The sequence below is a fragment of the Falco naumanni genome, chromosome 6, assembly GCF_017639655.2.
Source record: "Falco naumanni isolate bFalNau1 chromosome 6, bFalNau1.pat, whole genome shotgun sequence".
In the NCBI taxonomy this organism is placed as follows: Eukaryota; Metazoa; Chordata; class Aves; order Falconiformes; family Falconidae; genus Falco; species Falco naumanni.
In genome coordinates, this window is record NC_054059.1 from 5672087 (window position 1) to 5690300 (window position 18214).

Consider the following 18214-nt stretch of genomic DNA (forward strand, 5'->3'; position numbering starts at 1 on the left):
CCAGGGAGAAGAGGGTTCGCTGCCCGGCTGGTGGAACAGGAACGGCCGCGCTCCCTCAGCACCACACGGGCGGTCAGACAGGGCCGGTGCCGTCTCACTGCTGAAGAGATGCGGAGCATCACAGGGAAGGAAGGTAGCGCAGGTGGCTGCTTCAGCCTCTGGAGTATCTGACCGTGCCCACCACCACCAAAGCCTGTGCTCACCAGCGTGGCACTTTGCCTTTTGCCAGCTGTTCTGTCCATCTAGAACAGCGTGCCGCCAAAGAGAAGCATCCTCTCCCGCTGAAACAGAATTTAAGTGTGTTTGTGACTGCTGTGTTGAGTACGCCCCACTTTGCTTTCAAGTAAAACGCAGCTGGTTGACTCATGTCTGAAGGAATCTAACCAGGATACAAACTTAGTCACATTTTTTACTCCACTTTGAATGCAACTAAGTTGCACCGAAGTCAGTTTTTCCCTCAGTTCTGGAAAGGTTGAACTGAGTGAGGCCTCAGAAAATGATCGAGGTGGTTGAAATTATACAGTTGTCACTCATAAATTAAATCAAAGCCTAACATGCACAACAGGGACTCTCTTCAAGCATCACTCTGTATGCACAAAATGGTTTAGAGAGAAAATGTACAGATAAAAATTTCCTAGTCTGACACTAACTCATTCGTACTTCAGTCAGGGACACAGGAACACGTACGAACCTTCCCCTGTACAACTAGAGTTGTGACAAAACACAGTTGAACAGAAGATTCCTTTGCCAGCTACAGCAGATATAAAAAAACATTTGAAAAGTGAAAGAATATCTGCAACCTAAGAGAACCACCAGTCTTTCTGCCTTTGTACAACAAAGAGCAAGCACTATGTCTAAGCACTTCTAGGTAAATGGTGCCCAAATCACAGTTATTCCTGGTAGAATCGTGTCGTCATCTGCACATCATCATCTAGAAAAGAAATTTTTCATTTATCAAACTGCAATTGCCAACCTAGTTTAAGAGTAGTTGTAGTAGTAATTAAGGCAGTAATTGCTCTTTTTAATAGATTTTTATGAAGCTTTTGGGCTTTTCTGCCCTGAAAGGGCAAGACAGTTTATCAAATACACAAAGACCTGACTTCCCTCCCATTTATGTACATTATATACAACTGAGTGTTCAGTTCCTTCATTCTGCTCTCCATGTCAATGGGACTCTTCAGTGTTCGATGTGAGTGACAAACACCTCCAATAAAAGACCCATCCAGCTCCTCAGCTATACCACAGCCTCTGCATCAGCCACTGGAAACTCCACGTGTAAAACAGAACTAACTTCTGCTTTTAGTCTATCCCACTTAAATCATTTCATGACTAACTAGCTTAAGGCTATTTTTTAAAAAATGCAGTTCATTTTAAAGTCCATTTTGTCTGTCTGTCCATTTTTATGCACAGTGTCACACGGTAGCAAGTCTTTCTTTTGAGCTCTTAGTCTCTGATGGCTGGATTTTTGTGGTATCTTGTCGAGGTAATCCATAGAGGTAAATAGAAACACACACCAGGAGAGCACCCAGGGAGAAGGTAACAGCTGAAAGGAGACAAAACAGCTTTAATAAACACCTCTGTAGAAGAAGAAACCTGCAGAAGACTAAGCTATATAATACACAGCCATTCAGATACCATCATAATTTAAAATCACTCAAAACCAAACAGGACCAAGAAGCTGTTAATAATTCACGCAATCTAGACTCATCCTCTGTCACCGAGAACACTTGAGTATTTACAACCCCCACACCATTTCAGTTAGTCTTATATCACCGAGAACACGGTGATGGTCAGGAAAGCAAGTGTGAAACATCTGCAGTTCTACATGCCATCTACAGGCCTGAGTTACAATAAACTTAATGGTAAAGACTGTGTCTATGATAGAGTAGCCTGTAATAAGACATTTTGTTTGCCTTTCCATGTCTTGACAGGGTTAGGAAACACTATTCATAAAGCTTTCACGGAAAGATCACCAGTCCAGGTCTGATTTGTGTCAACCATCAAGAACATATCTTGCTCAAGTGAGTTTTTAAAACTAGCTGTGTTTTTCATCACTTGCTTTAAGGTGCTTTTTTTCAGCCAGACACTGATGATTTTCTTCTTATGCAAACTCTCCTGAAGTTCCATCTCTCTAGTTTCATCAGAAAGCTAGTTTTTCCACCATTACACCATACCATCTTTGGATTATGATAAGAAAGTAAAAAAATAGCCAAAACTAAACAGTGAAGGACTGAGCAGGAGCAACTGAGTACAGTATCAGACACAGACTTGATCAGGGAGAATATCCTTTGTAGTTGCAGAACAGCCCAAAGCAATCTGCTGTTTCCTCTCAAAAACTTCCACCACATCAGTTACGCATGACCCCAGCTGCTATGTGACTCACTCTCACATGGTGGTGTCCCCCGCAACTAGGGAAGGTAAAAGTTAACACAGAAGGAGGTGTAACTTCACAGGGATGTGTAAAGCCCTTGCAGAAATAGCTGAGGAATTAATTCGGCACTGGCTATACCGAAACCAACAAGAAATGATAACTTATCAACAGCAGTCTCAGATAAACAGCTATATCACACGCTAAACCACATCAGAAAGTGATCGATGAATGAAGCTGTATAAAGTCGCAAGCTGTTTAAAATGGGAAGAACCTTTCTGTCGGAGGCTGTAGGATGCATCTGAAGACCAAACCATGCATGCCTGTGAAAGCACAGGGTCATCAGGCACCCTACATTACGCAACAGGGACGATGCATTGGTGCGTAGGCATCGTGGAGAAGACGAAGTTAAAACCAGAAAAAGGCATAAATGATCGCTCTGGTACAAACTGCACACAGCCTACTAGCCAGGAAGGAAGCGCACGTGTCAGTCAAATCAACGGCAGAAAGGCACTTACTTATCTGGAGGCCAAAGAGGATGACTGATGCCACAGTAGAAAGAACAATGGCTGCTGCTGCAGAAAAGCCTTTCATAATGTTATCTGTGTACTTAACAACCACCGAAGTGTAGAGGCCACCAACGCTAGCGAGAACTGGAAAGCAGGTAACATGTTTCTGTTAGTAAAGGTGGAGTAAGTTACTCTTGAAATGATGCATTGTACTTCACTGCTGTACTCCTTGTCTGGTCATCCTAATGGGCAATTTAACACAACGCTCAGCAAAATGGGATGTCCACGTGGCACCTAGTGGATAAGACTCATTTAAAGATGATCTACTCATTGCTCTCTTATTTAGACTGTTGTTTCAGCACAATTTTAAATTGAAAAGTGAATAATTTCCAAGAAAAGTAATCTTTTAAATAAAATCCCTCAAAACACAGTAAAAAACCGGTGTCAGACTGAATTTGTAGCTTCCTGCAATCAGTTATATCATAGTTAAAAAAGCAAAACAATGTGACAAGACCCTAAAACCACAAGATACTTACAGATGACAAACCAGACGTAGTATGTATAGCCGTAGAAAAACCCTTTCTCAAGAACTTGGGCTCCATCTGACACGTACACACCAAATAAAGTCAACACAATCCCAGATAAGTACATTTGAATATTCCTCACCCACAAGGAAGTGTCTGAACTCTTTAAGACCTTCTCAAAATAAACTCCTAAAAAAAAAAAAAAAAAAAAAAGGAAAAGAAGAAAAGGTTTCAGTGAGATGAAGCATTGTCCTTAATGATTCATGGTTCATAGTGTTTTAAAGGCAGACAACACTACTGCAACCATCTTGTCCTACAAAGTTTCGCAGAAGTTCCCAATGCTGAGGACCCAATGACACACTCTGCTAAACGTGTCCTCCAGAACAGGATCACTCTAATGGGTACATAACATCAAAAATTAATTCTATTTATCTTTACAGTTGTAACAATGAACCTCATCAACAGCTGAAACTACTTCTCATTTCTGTTTGATTTGCCAGGCTTCTGTCCAGCAGTTTCTACTGCACAAAGAAAAAAAAACAAACAAACCATACACCACAAAAAAAGCGTTTCACCCTGGCACCTGGTATTTCATCCCTGGGACAGTATTTAATGCATTTCAGTATGATGGGGAACTTCCTCCCCCCCACCCCCCTCCACTGGGATACTTGGCAGTAAAAAATTAAAACCAGGGGCGGGACTGTATTACCTCAGTACTGAGACTGAAAATTCCTCAGAAGCCTCCTGCTTGTGAAGTACTTGGCAAAGTGGCGACATTCTGAAACCACAGCTTCAGTGGATTACAAAAGCAAATCAAAACTGATGCCTTCTGTTAATTGAAACTACAGACTGGTTTTGAGGAAATGGAATTCACTTTAATCTAAAGCTCTTGTTCCCCGTGCCAGTGCCACGCTGATGAGCATTACTTTTATGCTCTGCATTACTGAAATACCTTTTCATTATTCTGCTTGGGAGGTGTACATCAGGCTAAAAGGCCAACATTTGACAAGGTCGTCACTACCTGCCTTTTTAACCACTGCTCCCACACCAGGGCTCTGCTAGTCTCTGGAATCTCCTCCACGTTTCAAAACAGAGAGAGCAATTTGCAGGACTCAGATCTGCTCAGCCACTTCCATGACCTTCTGGTGTGAGCCCTACTGACTTAAAAGTTCACTGCTGAGTAACGTCACCCAAGATCTTTCATATGATACGAGAAAAGTACTTGGAACTGACAAAGATGGCACAGAGAAAAGACCTGTAGGTTAGAAGCCCTAGGCACACGCTGCTCCTGAAAATCCCGAGTTAGCTTCAAGGAAAGTCTTGCTACACTTTTATTCATGAAAAATGCAATTTAAAGTTTAATATAGTATATTGAATATTTATGGTGAATAAATTAGAGAACAGATTTATATTTCAGGGGTTTAAATAATAAAAATCCCCAAGGAAATACAATATTATCTCACATGAATATACATTCTTCAAGTCTAAACAACAATATCAACAAAACCCCCTAGTATTGTTAACAACTGCAGCACTTAAAAGATCCCACAGTCAGCTACCTTGAGATTTCTGCCCACCGAGAAGCCCCACAGAACACAGCCAGATGTAATCACTGCACCAGAAATTTGGCTTGAGTATGAACCGTATCTGTAAATTTTATAAACTAAGAAAACAGTAAGCAAACCAATGAAACTGCTTTCACATTTTTGAAAATGCATAAAAATTACTCCACTAACAAGGTGAAGGAAAGAATGGGTGCTGTTGAGGAAAAATTACTCTTCAGTACTGTTTATAGTCGCAAAGGATCTCCCATTACATACTTGTCCAATGCTTTTATAAGCATTATTGAGGCCTCGGATACTTAGAAGTTATCACAGGATCTGCAGTTTGAGGAAAACTTTGTTTCCGTCTCTGAGAGACAAAAACATTTAATTTCTTTGACTTTGCTGGAATAATATAAAACACTTAACATGGTCAGTCCAGAAGCTGAAGGTGTAATGCCAAAACAACTCCTTCATGTGGGTGTGGGAAGGAGGAAGAGGAAAGGAGTTTGAATAGGATGTATGTTTTCAATACGTAAAGCCCCAAGGGCACAAGGAGCTCCACGGATGAAACACTGTCCTCACAGCTGCCTCAAAGCTACAGCTGTCAGTGAAGAAACACCCAAGCTGCAATCCTTTTGCAGGAGAAGAAAGCCGTATGTGTCCAAATCCCCTAAAGCTGCCTGCATCAGCCCTTTCAGTGGTCTGAATTTGCAGACCTTTACAAGTACAGCTGCCTACCCACACACCAGCCAGAGAGCTTTAGGAGACCCCCAAAGGCTTCACTGTGAATGTTGTGTTTTGTCTCATGGCTTGGAAGCATCTATTGAAATGAGTAAATTTATAACCTTCCAGGAAAAGCTGGTTGAGCTCTACACAGCCTTATTTAGTATTTCTGCTTCAGAGTGCCCATTTCACTGAAAAGACACCGAGCAAGAACGCCACCCTCCTTTCCTCCCCTGCTGACCAGAATGTTTTCCATGAGTAATGAGCACGTATGCAGAGCACAAGATTATTCTTGCAGGACCGTATGGTACTAGAAGTGTGTGACAGTACCTTGTTTTCTTACAGAGGGTAAGAAGAATCCAGTTTATAGCCAGGGAAATACATCCCTGTGAGCCAAATTTCGAATTAAGTAGTAATGTGCATTTCCTTATTTCTCAGCACCAACTCACTTGTCCTCAAGTTCTGGTCTCCTTCTGCAGAAGCCAGAGAAAAACTACTCTGAGGGGAAACACTAGCTGTAGAACAAAACAAAATCAAACAAACCCAAAATTCCTTCATGCCGTTTATCTAGGCTTCCTGTGACTCATCTTCCTCTCTGCCTTATTCCTGCTCCCTCTGCATCTCAGTTAGATTTACCACTTACAGCACTATGGCAATGTGTATTTCAGGGCTGAGCAAGTGCAAGAACCGAGCGAGGAGCTCAGTTCCCCTTATTAAAAAAAAAAAAAAAAAAAAAGGGAAAAGAAAAAAAGAGGCAAGTATCTCACGTGATCACCATAAGGGAGCTATTCACTGTAAAGCCAACTTTATAAAACTGATGTACATTTATTAATTGTACTGAGTGAGTCATTATGGATGTTCCCTACAGTATTATTCTAAATATTTGAAAGACACTTCGATTTGCAAACCAGCCTCCTAAGCTGCCTCATGTAAAACCAATAGTACATGCTCCTAGTTACTCGCTTGACAATGGCAGTAATCATGTCATGAAGCTGCCATAATTACCACAAGTAGAAGGTAATTATGGGCAGAGGGGATACAGTCCTTTTTTTGTCTTCTAATCAGCGATGACAGTTAACTAATGTAGAATGCTGTTTTAAACATCCTGAGCTCTCCAGTTCCTTTGATGTGACCTGCATACAGAAATAATACTATACCTGCAAATCCTGAACACAGTACAGCAACAGCAATTGCTCCAAACCCTAGCCATGGATTCTGCTCCACCTGCAACATCAACCGTTATTTTAAAAAGGAGGCAACACTGCAGTAATTTACAATAATCAAATCCAGAGCTACTTCGTTGAGTACAGAAAAATTATTAGCATTTCGTTACAGTATAAATTGTACTTGCTTAGCTAGAGCTGCCCTTCAGATTAGCCTGGTGTAGCTGTGTGGCGTTTTGTTTTCCACGTGTACTCTCACCAATCCTTGCAGTGCTCAAAGGCACCATCTGCTTGGCCGTGCCAGCCTCCCCAGCTGCACGACCTGCCCTTCCCAACTAATGCCGCTGAGCAGCGGCTACCACCTAAGAAACAGAAGACACTTGTTTCTTCCTAGAACAGGATTAGGTCAGTGCCTCTCAAGGGTGTGTTTAAATGACATACCCACACCCACAAGGCATTGGAACTTCCCTCCTAATTCTGCCAAGTGTTTCCATTCCAAGCTCTCTGCTCCAACAATTACAATGATACCAGGGCCAACTGCTGGAAACAATATATTACTCAGATATTCCTATGATGGTGCATTAGACTGATTATGGTGACTCTGGTAATTTATACTAATTGTAGCAATTAGTTGCCATTCCAACAAATGAGACTAGAGCAATACCACAAGCCTGCCTGAACTGGTATACAATAAACGTGAAAGTGAACAATCAAACTAGTGACTATATTGTACCTGAAATGGCTGGAAATAGGAAACAGATACTACTGCGTGGAATGTAGAGACCCTACCTTAACCTCAGCTGCTGGGAAGCGAAATACAAAGTATAAGGCAGTTTATCCTGCGTTGTGAAGAGGCAGACAGTAAACTCTTACCTGTACTTTTGTAGCCTGAGCAGGCTTCCACTGAACAAGGGTAACACCACCGCACAGCATGAAGACAGAGAACCACTGCAACTTACTAAGGGTACGGTTTAGCATTAGGACTGTACACAAGGCTGTGCAGGGGATCTTCAACTGGTATGTCACCTAAAGAAGAGGGGAATGTAGCACAGAGGATGTGGTTTGATAAACTCCTCCAAAACAAGAAAATAAAACAGAGAATTCAACTACAGAACGACAAATAAAATGTTACATGTATTGATCTACAGAACCTTGGGGTTTTGTACCACTGCCAATTACAACAAAGTGAATTTGAAGTTACTCTAGCAGTGAGCAGGTTAGCTCAGAAAACCAGAGCTCTGCAACAACGTGTATACTGCGAATGTAACAAAGCACCACTTGGCTTTTAGCACTGAGGCTAAAGAGAGTACTCTGTGCTAGGCAGACAGGTACCTAGCATGCATGCCTCGCGACACAGCAGAGGAAGGTATTTACCGAGCAGTTACTGACAAAAACATTTATTACCTGGTAGACTGCCGCATCCAAGTTGCTAAGAGCCACAAATGCCATATTGTTTTGGAAAGCATACACCAAAGAGGGAACACTTAATTTTAGCAATTCTTTAGGACTGCCGAATACATTTTCTTTTAAAGATGTTATTAACCTTGCCAGACTTCCAGTTTCCCTGCAAAATAAAATACATTACTATAACTGAGGGCTCTCTTAAATGGATATTTGAAAACAGAAATAAAATCAATGAATCCTTTGGGAAGACTGAAAATTTGTTCTCAACAATCAGTTGTAGCTTCTGCTCATTAAAGAAAAATTAACTGGGAAAAAACAGTGAGGTTATCAACAAGTAGAAACCCCTGAAGGTGAAGATGATGTTCTGGAATCAGGAGGTTAGATGCATTAATGTTTGATAAGGTAAACAACTATGAACACTGTAAACAGTGGAATAAGTCACTAAGTACACAGGCAGTGGGACGACAGAAGGCTGTTGCTCCCCTCCCTCCACCCCCCCTTTTTTTGTGTTAATATTTGTCTGTGATGGCAAATGCCTGTGATTTTCCAGATCCCCTTTAAACTGGGCCACACAGTACAGCAAAAAAAAAAAGTGTACCCTTGCACACTACTGAGCTGGAAACAGCTCTCATTCCTCAGCCAGCCCTGCATCCCTCTTCTCACTTATGGTGCGAGAGATGCTGGACTGGCACCAGCACACAAGAGGTCTGGCAGGGCTTGTGGTGGCTCCCTTTCACCTTGCATCTCCTTCATGGAATTACAGCACGTGAAAGAGCAGGCAATGGGGAAGAATGTGTTGCTTCTCGCTGCTCTCCCCTTTTGCAGCTTGCTCCTCTGCATTGCTAGTTTTCCCTTACAATTTGTACATCAACGACATTTCTTGCTTACTTGCTGCTGCTCAGGTTCCACCAGTTCCCTTCCCAGCTCTCCCCAAGTCTCATGTTTCGCCCTTTCCATTCTTCTCTTGCTTGGCCACTGACAAACACCAACATCCAAAATCACTCCTGTCCCCTCCCCTGTACCTTTCAACTTGGAACCTGTATTGCTCTTGAATTCAACACTCCTTTCCCTTCCATTACACATGCATATGAACAAAAGGCTCACATCTTCCTCAGTGCTCCAGAAGCCCAGTTCCCCACATGTCAACCATATTCCAACTTCTCTCTTTTTCACAAATGTATGTCCACCTACCTGCCCGAAACTCTTATTAGCAATTACCAAAATCAGCAATCTCTCTGTGTCCCAAGCGTATTCATTAACAACCTTGTTCCAGCATATTTTCCCTTCCTGATCAACCTCTGACTCTGTGCTTCAGGTTCTTACACTTTTCCTCTCCAAAGGTTTATGGACTCTACCCACTTCCTCTCACGATCCTTCTGTCCAAGTTTCTCTCCTCCCTTGCCTTCCTCCCTGCCTAAGCACATACCTATATACCTCCTCCTCTCTCTGGTAGCGAGAGCAGTCTTTATACAGGCAGCCACAAGGGATTTTTTTTGTCATTTTCCAGTACCAGAAAACACACACAAAAACCCCAGAGTCAGGGGCAGTACAGTGACCTAACAGAGGTGAATACGGTTTCCCACGCTCTTCTTGTACAAGTGAGGTCACAAGCAAATCTCTTTCCTAACTTAAGGGGATACTTTGCCTGGGACGGGCTTGGTGACACCAAGCATGTCACATAGGTGTCTTGTAAAAGACATGTCTGGCCACAAGGGTCAGACATTGATGTGAAAAACCTATAGGCAAGTAGCACTTAAAGCGAAGTTTGCAATACAAGGAAGGGGAAGAGTTCATGCTACAGTTCATCCTGGTTAATCGCACTAGGCACAGAACTGCATAAAATGTTAGGAGTCATTGACATTATAGGCAAAATTGTTGGTTTACTTATTCCTCAATGTATTTACTATGTTGCCCAGCATTGCGAGATAAGTTATACAAGAAAACCTAGAGATCCTGGTAATACCCAAGTGCAGCTGGACTAAGGTGCTTCTATCTCAAATGTCTAACTGCAAATAAAATATCATTAGCACAGATACAGTTCTACTCTGTGAGAATAAGAAGTCAAATAATACCACATAGTAACGGCTTCTTCCATTCATCAATACTAAGGTGTGCTGTCAAACAAGAAAACAGTATTTAAATTATACCTGCTTCTGTTCCAGACCATGCTCAGTGAATTAGCTGATCACACGTTTAAAGTCAAATCACGGCAGTAATAGTAGTTTGTTTACTTTGACTTCTAGCACGGAATTTCAGGAATGAAGAGTAACAGATGTCCAGTAAGCACCATTTTCACTTTAGTTTTTGAGAACAAGAACATGAACTATCTAATAGTCCATCTTTGCAATGGGTGTGCTTTCGGAAGCATGCACTTATCAAGAATCTCCAGCTGTAAGCTGAATTCAGTACAGAGATCATGTGAAGACAGATTTAAATCTACACAAAAAAGAATTTAAACCAAGCCCCTGAGTACAGCTGATAATGCAAAATAAGGTACCCAAAGATGTACCCTGCAAAATCAAGCAAGAAAATAAAAAATATTCCAGTTTGAATTCAGTGTTCTTGATGTCGATCTAGATTTGACTTAAAAACCATTCTGTTTACTTCATAGGTGTGAATAGGTGAGAGATACTAAAAACAATCAGTTCTGCAACAGAAATATGCATTTGTTAGAGAAGCTGAAGTTAAAACTAGAGTCTGCAAATCAGCTCTATTTTTCTCTATCCATTGCTAAGTAATTATGCACCATCTACAAATGCAGATAACGTAATTACCAGATGGTAAACTGGACTTTAAATGAATATGGAATTTGAGAGTACAGTTGAGTAAACAATTAACACAGCTTAAACTATCATAAGCTTCCCTTTTGAAAGACAGTCTTTTTGGCATTCATCCATTCAATGTGCCTTCCAGGAGAAATCTTAAAAGTAAACACAGCGGAGGCAAAGCATAAGAATGTGTAAGGAAAATTCTGCAGCCTAGAACAATGTGAGAATCGTAGTCCAGTATCCTGTACACTGCAGTAATCAATGCTGGCTGTTTCAGAAAGAAAAAGGTACCCACCCAAATGTACAGAAAAAACAGACTGCATTCTATCTTCTAGCTGGTTGTCACACAACAGAGGTACCTTGTCTTGGGTGAGACAAATGGGTTAGGACCTTAAAAACTGGAGGAAGTTATAAAGGAGACGCTGAAGGAAACTATGCTGGAATTTATGCTGCTCAGCTATTTGTAAGTAATCTAAAACGTGAGATTACTAGGAAATTGACAAATGTTGCTGATTATACTCAATTATATGTCACATCCAAAAGGAAACTTTCAATAGTTGCTGAAGGGTCTCTCACTACACCAAGCACAATTCATCAGATCTTTCGCCATCTGAGAAACAGCTCAGTTACCTGGACAGCAAAGGAAGGCAACCGGACCCACCAGCGAGCGAGACATCCCTCCAAGAAGAGGCGAGCACGGCCTGATGAAGAGCATCTGCTGGTGCCCATCCCTCTCAACTACAGAGAAAACCACCCCACTAGCTGACCAGATCAAAATACATATCATAACCTCCAAACAGCTCAATGAATGAGATTCACCCCATTTTAACTGGCATATAAAAACTCAGCTGTCAATAAATGAGAAAGAATCATAGGAAATGACAACCCCAAAACAGAGCCACCATCTCCAAACCAGTTACAGGCCTTTGGGAAAAAATGCGAGTAGCCCTCTGACAGCACCAGCTCAAGGCTCAGCTGTGCTCAGAAATATGCGCAGAATGTTACAAATCTTTAGGAAAAGAAACAAGACCAAGACAGAAAGCACCTTCGTCCCTCTGCCTAATGACACTGCGTGTTCCCATCCTGAATGGTGCGCACAGCTCTGCATCCAGTTTCAAAAAGGATGTAATAGTACTGGAAGTGCTGTGGGGATGGATAATAGGATGATCACAGAAGAAATAGGCTAGGAGTCCCGGCTTGGAAAATAAATGAGTGATGAAAACACAATACAGATCTGTAGACATATGAAAATAAAAATGAAGGGTGAAAGATTATTCATGATGTCTGTCAACACAAGATGCAGAATACAGTGAAACTGCTGAAGTGTTTACGAGAAAGGACTTTTTCATAGTGTGCAATTATATTGCACAAGTAATTTCACAGATACACTAGGGACTAACATTTCAAAGAGAAACTGGACAATATCACAGAGGGCAGGATTGTTAGGGGCTACAGCTACAGCGTGCACACAGCATCCAGGCTGGGAAATCCATAAGCTTCTGCCACCAGCTAAGGGAAGTTCAGCCCATGCTTGCCCTATTGCCTATACTTCTGTTCTAAGCATCCTCTGCTGACTGTCAAAGGGAGGATGATAGGCTATCATGGATTTTTGACTGTGCAGGGCTGTTCTAAAAACATAATAGACTTCTGAGTTAAAAGTAATTCCCTTTTTACTTATTTCAAGCAGAAGGACCGTTCGTACATTTAATGAACGCAGTATTACTGAACCTTAACAAAAGGCAGATTGCTTACCCTGCTGAACTAGGCCTCTCTGGTATACTATAAACAGCCTGGGTTCCAGGTGCACAAGAACAGATTTGAAAAATTATACACACAGGTGGGGCTACCAAATGCCACCCACAGGTTTCTCACTGTTGAGACACGCTGGCTGCTATGGTCTCCAGAAAGCAGGCTGGATCAGGATCCACACTGGCCACAACACTGAGAACCACAGCACAACCACTCATCAGCAGAGACACTTCTGTCAACATTCTGTGCTGGCAGAGTGAGAAGCTCAGAGTGCCTAAAAATAAAAATTTGCCACTGGTCACACATGTGTTTTCTAATGCATTACATCTAATGAAAGGTTAAACAAAAGGCAGTTTGCCACAGCTGCCTTACCAAATTCAACTATTGCCTCATTTCTAAAGCAAGTAAAATGCCATTTTGATGTTAAGTAGAAAAGATCTGATAATAATCTGAAGTACGCCATGTGACTTCATGATCCTCTGGCACAAAACAGTATCCTTCTGATGTACCAAAAGTCATGAAGACATAGGCAGAGACCCTAGAAGAACAAATTCTACCACAACGGCAAGAACGGGGCTTTGGAAAAGTCCAGAATATAAAGATTCTTCCACGGAAGGATGCGGCACAGGGAAGCTGAGAGGAAACACAGACTGATGGCCTCCCCACTTCCGACGCTTACGTGTGGACTAAAGTTCTAGTTCTTAGTGGCAGTCTAGGATTACAGAAACTCTAATATTTTCTGACCACAACATTGACTCCCCAGTTTAACAGAGACAACAACGTACCTGTCTCTAACACTGTTTGGGCAAATTTACGAGTAGGAACATTATAGTTTTCTATAACTCAGCAGGTGTTGTCTCACAGTCCAGCTTTCATCTACACCAATATTTTAAAGACCAAAACTTCGTAGATAATCCATGCTGACATTTTGAACCGACTCCAAAGCATACAAAAACAGAAAATATGCAGAAAGGACACACCTGAATATTGTGCTGTTTACAAAGCAGTTTCAGTTGAGGAGGACTCACAGGCTCTAACCCGCTCTAAAATGACTCTTCCACAGCATGACTATCCAGCCACGTTCTCAAATGTATCTGTACTTCGGTATCTGAGAATCTGAGGTTAGAAGCAAGGACTCGTTTTCAAAACACTGATTAGCATTCCCGTACTTACTTAGCCAAGATGCCCACACTCAAGAACAACTTGATAACTTCAGTGATGCACACAGCTGTTGTTGAAAAGTAGAGTTTTGTCTCCACGGTCCTAGTGTACCGCAATGCGACCGTGTATGATGCAGCAACCAGGGTCATCACTGTGAGACAGTACAACTTGAACAGTAAGCTGACATTTTCTGAAAGAAAGCAAAGGTAATGACTCAGCATGCCCTTCAAGTTAATTTAAGAACTGAAACAGGGCATCCTCCAGCTGGAGGACTGTACCAAAGACTACTGTGGCAGCATACAATAATTACAACATTGCGAAATACTTCCTGTAAAAGTTTAAGTTAAATCTTAAAGTCTCTTCTCAAAGAACCTTGCATAGGAACTCCAGGCATTTGAAAATAAGATGTCCTCATAATCATCCTTCATTATAGAAAAACTAACGTTTATCTAATAGTAACCAAAAAGTATTTCTGTGCTTTCCTGCTCTTTAGCTGACAGCAAGTGCTCACTGGAACAGCAGCTGATCCTCTCCACGTAGTATACTGCAGTCTGACAGAAAGAGCGTTGGCAGAGTAGTGAAAGTAAAAAGAGAGGAAAAGTCCATTATCAGCAAAGAAGGGAATCAGTCTAGCAAATCTGAATAAATAAGGTAGCATCTCCTTCAGCCTTATTTTCCACTTAAGTTAATAAAAGAAGAGAGTTTTGCTCAGAACGGTGATGGGACTTACACAAAGGGCCTTCCTGAAAAATTATTCACTGGAGAAAACGCTAAGGTTATGGCTAATCAAGTAAATTAAACCATGCAGGACTGCGTATCCTCTGTTATTCCCTCTATCTTCCCCACTGCTATACTCTTCCAACAGCAGCAATTCTTGTAACCTGGACCAATTACTATCCTGCATAACTTGGGAGTTTGCCTATCCCAGGTCTACTGGTGAAAGGCAGTTTTTCACCCAGCCACCCTCCTCTAAGGCCTGAGAGTTTCATCGGGTGGATGTGGCCGGGCCACACCCGTCCACTTCCATCAGAGAATGGCTAAGGCTGCATCCGTACCAGTAAAGAGAAAGGCACACGACTCCAAAAAGGAGTTCTCTGCATGAAGGCATGACCCTCAACATGAGACATCAGCAAACCTGCAAGTAGTGCCTACAGAGCCATTTTTCAAACTGGTAAATTATTCTTTGTTATATGTGGCACCTGACAGGTAGATGTTAGTCATTCTGCAGCATCTTTCAGGCCCTTATCTGTCGTGTTCTGAATATCCTAAAGAAACATCCTTTAATTGGTATAAGTTTATGTTCTTCTGCTGATTAGGGAATAAGCGAACAGATAAGCTCCGGGCAGCTTTGTAATAACTTTGTTCATTTAATACGGAAATGAATTGCTGAATCCAATGCAATCGGTGTTTTGGTTCATTTTTCTTTCAAGCCAGCGATGTCTTCTATTGCATAACATTTCTGCAAGGTACAGTTAATACCTCCTGCTGCTGCAATCATTTAAATTAGCTACTTCCTTATCGATAAAAATCTTACCCACGTCAGTAACCACTTTTAAAAGCTAGAGCCAATTAGTTTTTGGACTAACAAGAGACTTACAAGCTGTAATCCATTTTAAAATTAAGTTTGGACTGCAGGGAGGGGCAGTGGGATTCCAAGGACATAACAATCAGGAAATAAAATTAACCTGCTACAGTTTTACAAAATGTATTTTCTAACGGTGTTTTAGTGCTGACAGAAATGACATTAACAATGTGGGTTTTACAAATTAAGATTTTAAGTCTATGCACTACTGAACTAAAAGTAAATCTAATCCATAACTATTTAAAAAAAAAATAAATGCCCCATTTGGCAACAGTTTGCAAACTTTGGTAAACCAAGCAAATGCAGCAGGACATAACGAATTTAGTAACTATACTAGATAGTTCCAGCATTATGTAAAAAGCTCTTCGTAGTTAGCTTTCAGCCTGAACATTTCTCCAGCCTGGCTCACGTCTGCATCAGTCCCAGTGCAACACCGAGGGCAGAAGGGAAGCGGAGCTGGGGTGCCCACATCTTCTGGTGGCAAGTCTGGACCAGCTTAGAGTTGTTTTTTTTTAAATGAGCTGAACGAAGCCGCTCTTTCTTTCCCACAGCTTCTCGCATTAGCTTCAGTAAATCCCACGCGAATGAAACAATTTCTAGCAAAAGGGGCTAGACAGCCCGAAAGTCTCGGGATGTAAACGCGTGCCTCCCACGCATCTCCACAGCTCCTCTAACTGCTCTGCCAGGACGCTCTTAAATGGCAGCCCAAGGCCAAGCCTGGCGCACGAAGCACGCCCTGCAGCCCGCCGAAGGCAGCGGGGGCGGCGGGCACCTCCTCGCACCCAGCCCGACACAGCTGCAGGCCACCCCCGGCGCCTGGCCCTGCTCCTGCCAGGGCTCCCCCTTCCCACCGCCACCAGGTCCGCTGCCCGCGCCGGACCCTCTGCGGGGAGCTGGCGGCGGCGCGGGCACCACCGTCCGGGGGGGTTAAGCCCACCTGGCCGGCCCGAGGGCTCTGGCACCGTCACACGCCCCAGGGGACACCCAGGGCCCGGCGGTGCTTCGGGGAGCGCTGCGGCGCCGCAGGGGGGTGCCGAGGGGCGGGGGCGCCCCTGCGCGCCGACCTGGGCCGCACGGCTTCGGGCTGCGCCCCCGGAGCGCTGCGCCACGCTCCAGCGCTCCCAGAGCGGGAACCGGCGACGGCGGCGCCAGCGCTCCGGAGGCGGCCGCGGGCGGCCCTAAAGGCGGAGGCGCCGCGAGTGGCCCGGCGAGCCCCGGCCCGGGAGCACCCGCCGGCCCGGGGGACGGCAGCGCGGACGGCGCCTCCCACACGCCGGAGCGGCGGCGCTCCCGGACGAGGCCCCCGCCGGCCCGGCCCGGCCCCGGCCCGCCACAGGCGGCGGGTGGAAAGCGGGAGCGCGGGGAGAGCCTCTCTCCGGCGCGGCCCCCCGCCCCCTCGCAGCCCCCTCCCCCCGCGCCCGCCGTGGTAGCGCCCGGCGCCGCAGCCCCCGGCCTGGGGGACAGTCCCACTCCTTCCAGGGCGGGGGAGGCACGGGCGAGCCGCGGCGCGTGGGTCGCGCTTCGTCTGGGGGAGCGTGGGGGGGCGGGACCGGCCCCTTCTCCGGCCGTGCCGCCCCCCGAGAGCCGCGGTGCCCCCGCAGCGGCCCGGCACCGCCTCGCGCCGCGCCGCCACCCTCACCTTTCGGAGGCGACATCGTGCCCGCGGACCGCGCCGAGACCGCCGGGCCGGAGCCGCCCGCCGTGCCCCGCCGCTCCTCCCATTACACCATAGAGTACGGCGCGCCCGCCTAGAGCGCCCCGCCTCCCTCGTTTCACCATAGAGTCGGAGGTCCGTCTGGCCGCCCCCCGGGAGGCGGAGGGCCGCGGCTGGGCCCGGGCGCAGGCTGCCGCCCGGCGGGCCCGCGCGGTGCCGCTTGTGCTGCGGGTCACGGCGGGTGACTGCCCGCGGCGCCAGCCCGACCGCCGTCCGAGGGCAGCGGTGCGCGCCGGCGGCGGACGGGCCCCGGGGGGGAGCGGACGGCGCGGGGCTGAGTGGGGCCGCGCCCCGGGCGGGAGGGCAGCGGCAGGGCCGGGCGGCCCCCGCGGTGCTACCGCCACGGCTGCCGAGCCGGCGCGCCCCCGCCGCCGTTGCCCGCCCTCTTGCGCCCCCGCGGCGCTGTGCCCGCCCGTAGCCCCGGCCCCGGCGCAGGGCCGCCGCGGGGGGCCGGGAGCGCGGCGGGGCCGCAGCCTGTGCGGCAGCAGTGACAGTCCCCAGAGCGCCGGGTGGCTGCAGCGAGGGTGCTGCTGCGTGCCGGGAGCGGAGGGAGGCTGGAGGAAAGCTTCGGGAACTCGGGTGAGGTACGCGGCAGCCTGCGCGCCGCCTGCTGCCTGTGTATCTGCCTTGTGCTCCCCGAGCAGCAGCACCTGGAAAGAAGAAAATGCCGAACCCAGCCGTGAAGGCGAAGGGGGCCAGTGGCCGTGCCGAGCGGCCCGTTGAACAGCCCCAAAGCCGGGTAGCCACAGCGCTCAGCGCCGCGGGAGAGCCAGGCTCGAAGGAAAACCAGCTCGAGTTCAACCGGGCACGGCCTGAACGTTGCCTCCCCTTTCACATGAGTAAAGCCATTTTGAAAAGTAACCTTTCCTTTTTTTCTGAACTATCTGATTGGTAGTAAACACGCAGGAATCTCACACGCATCTTTCACATTGCCAGGAGTAAGCTCGTAGGTACCGACATGTTTCTACCCTGCTGAAACTAAGATTTAATCACAATTGTATTGCC

The 18214-nt window shown here is 45.5% G+C and overlaps 2 protein-coding genes across 5 annotated transcripts in view; one reads left to right on the plus strand and one right to left on the minus strand.

Moving 5' to 3' along the window:
- The window catches only part of RARS2 (arginyl-tRNA synthetase 2, mitochondrial), a 55361-nt gene extending 44574 nt beyond the window's left edge, over positions 1-10787 (plus strand). For 2 of the 4 annotated variants that reach the window (XM_040597543.1, XM_040597544.1), the window contains exon 20: positions 5-1150. In XM_040597543.1, the coding sequence (XP_040453477.1) occupies positions 5-373 (369 nt within the window). In that variant the 3' untranslated portion in view covers positions 374-1150. Of the gene's footprint in view, positions 1-4; positions 1151-10478 lie in introns of those variants that run through there. The other 2 variants (XM_040597549.1, XM_040597546.1) reach the window with 2 other exon arrangements.
- Positions 1001-17244, minus strand: SLC35A1 (solute carrier family 35 member A1). The gene is made up of 8 exons (XM_040597550.1): positions 17135-17244; positions 13926-14103; positions 8236-8395; positions 7705-7857; positions 6826-6892; positions 3414-3590; positions 2887-3021; positions 1001-1543 (listed from the first exon to the last, which is right to left on the minus strand). The coding sequence occupies exons 1-8, from the start codon at positions 17148-17150 to the stop codon at positions 1413-1415; spliced, it is 1017 nt and encodes a 338-aa protein (XP_040453484.1). The 5' UTR covers positions 17151-17244; the 3' UTR covers positions 1001-1412.
- Positions 17245-18214: the final 970 nt, after the last annotated feature.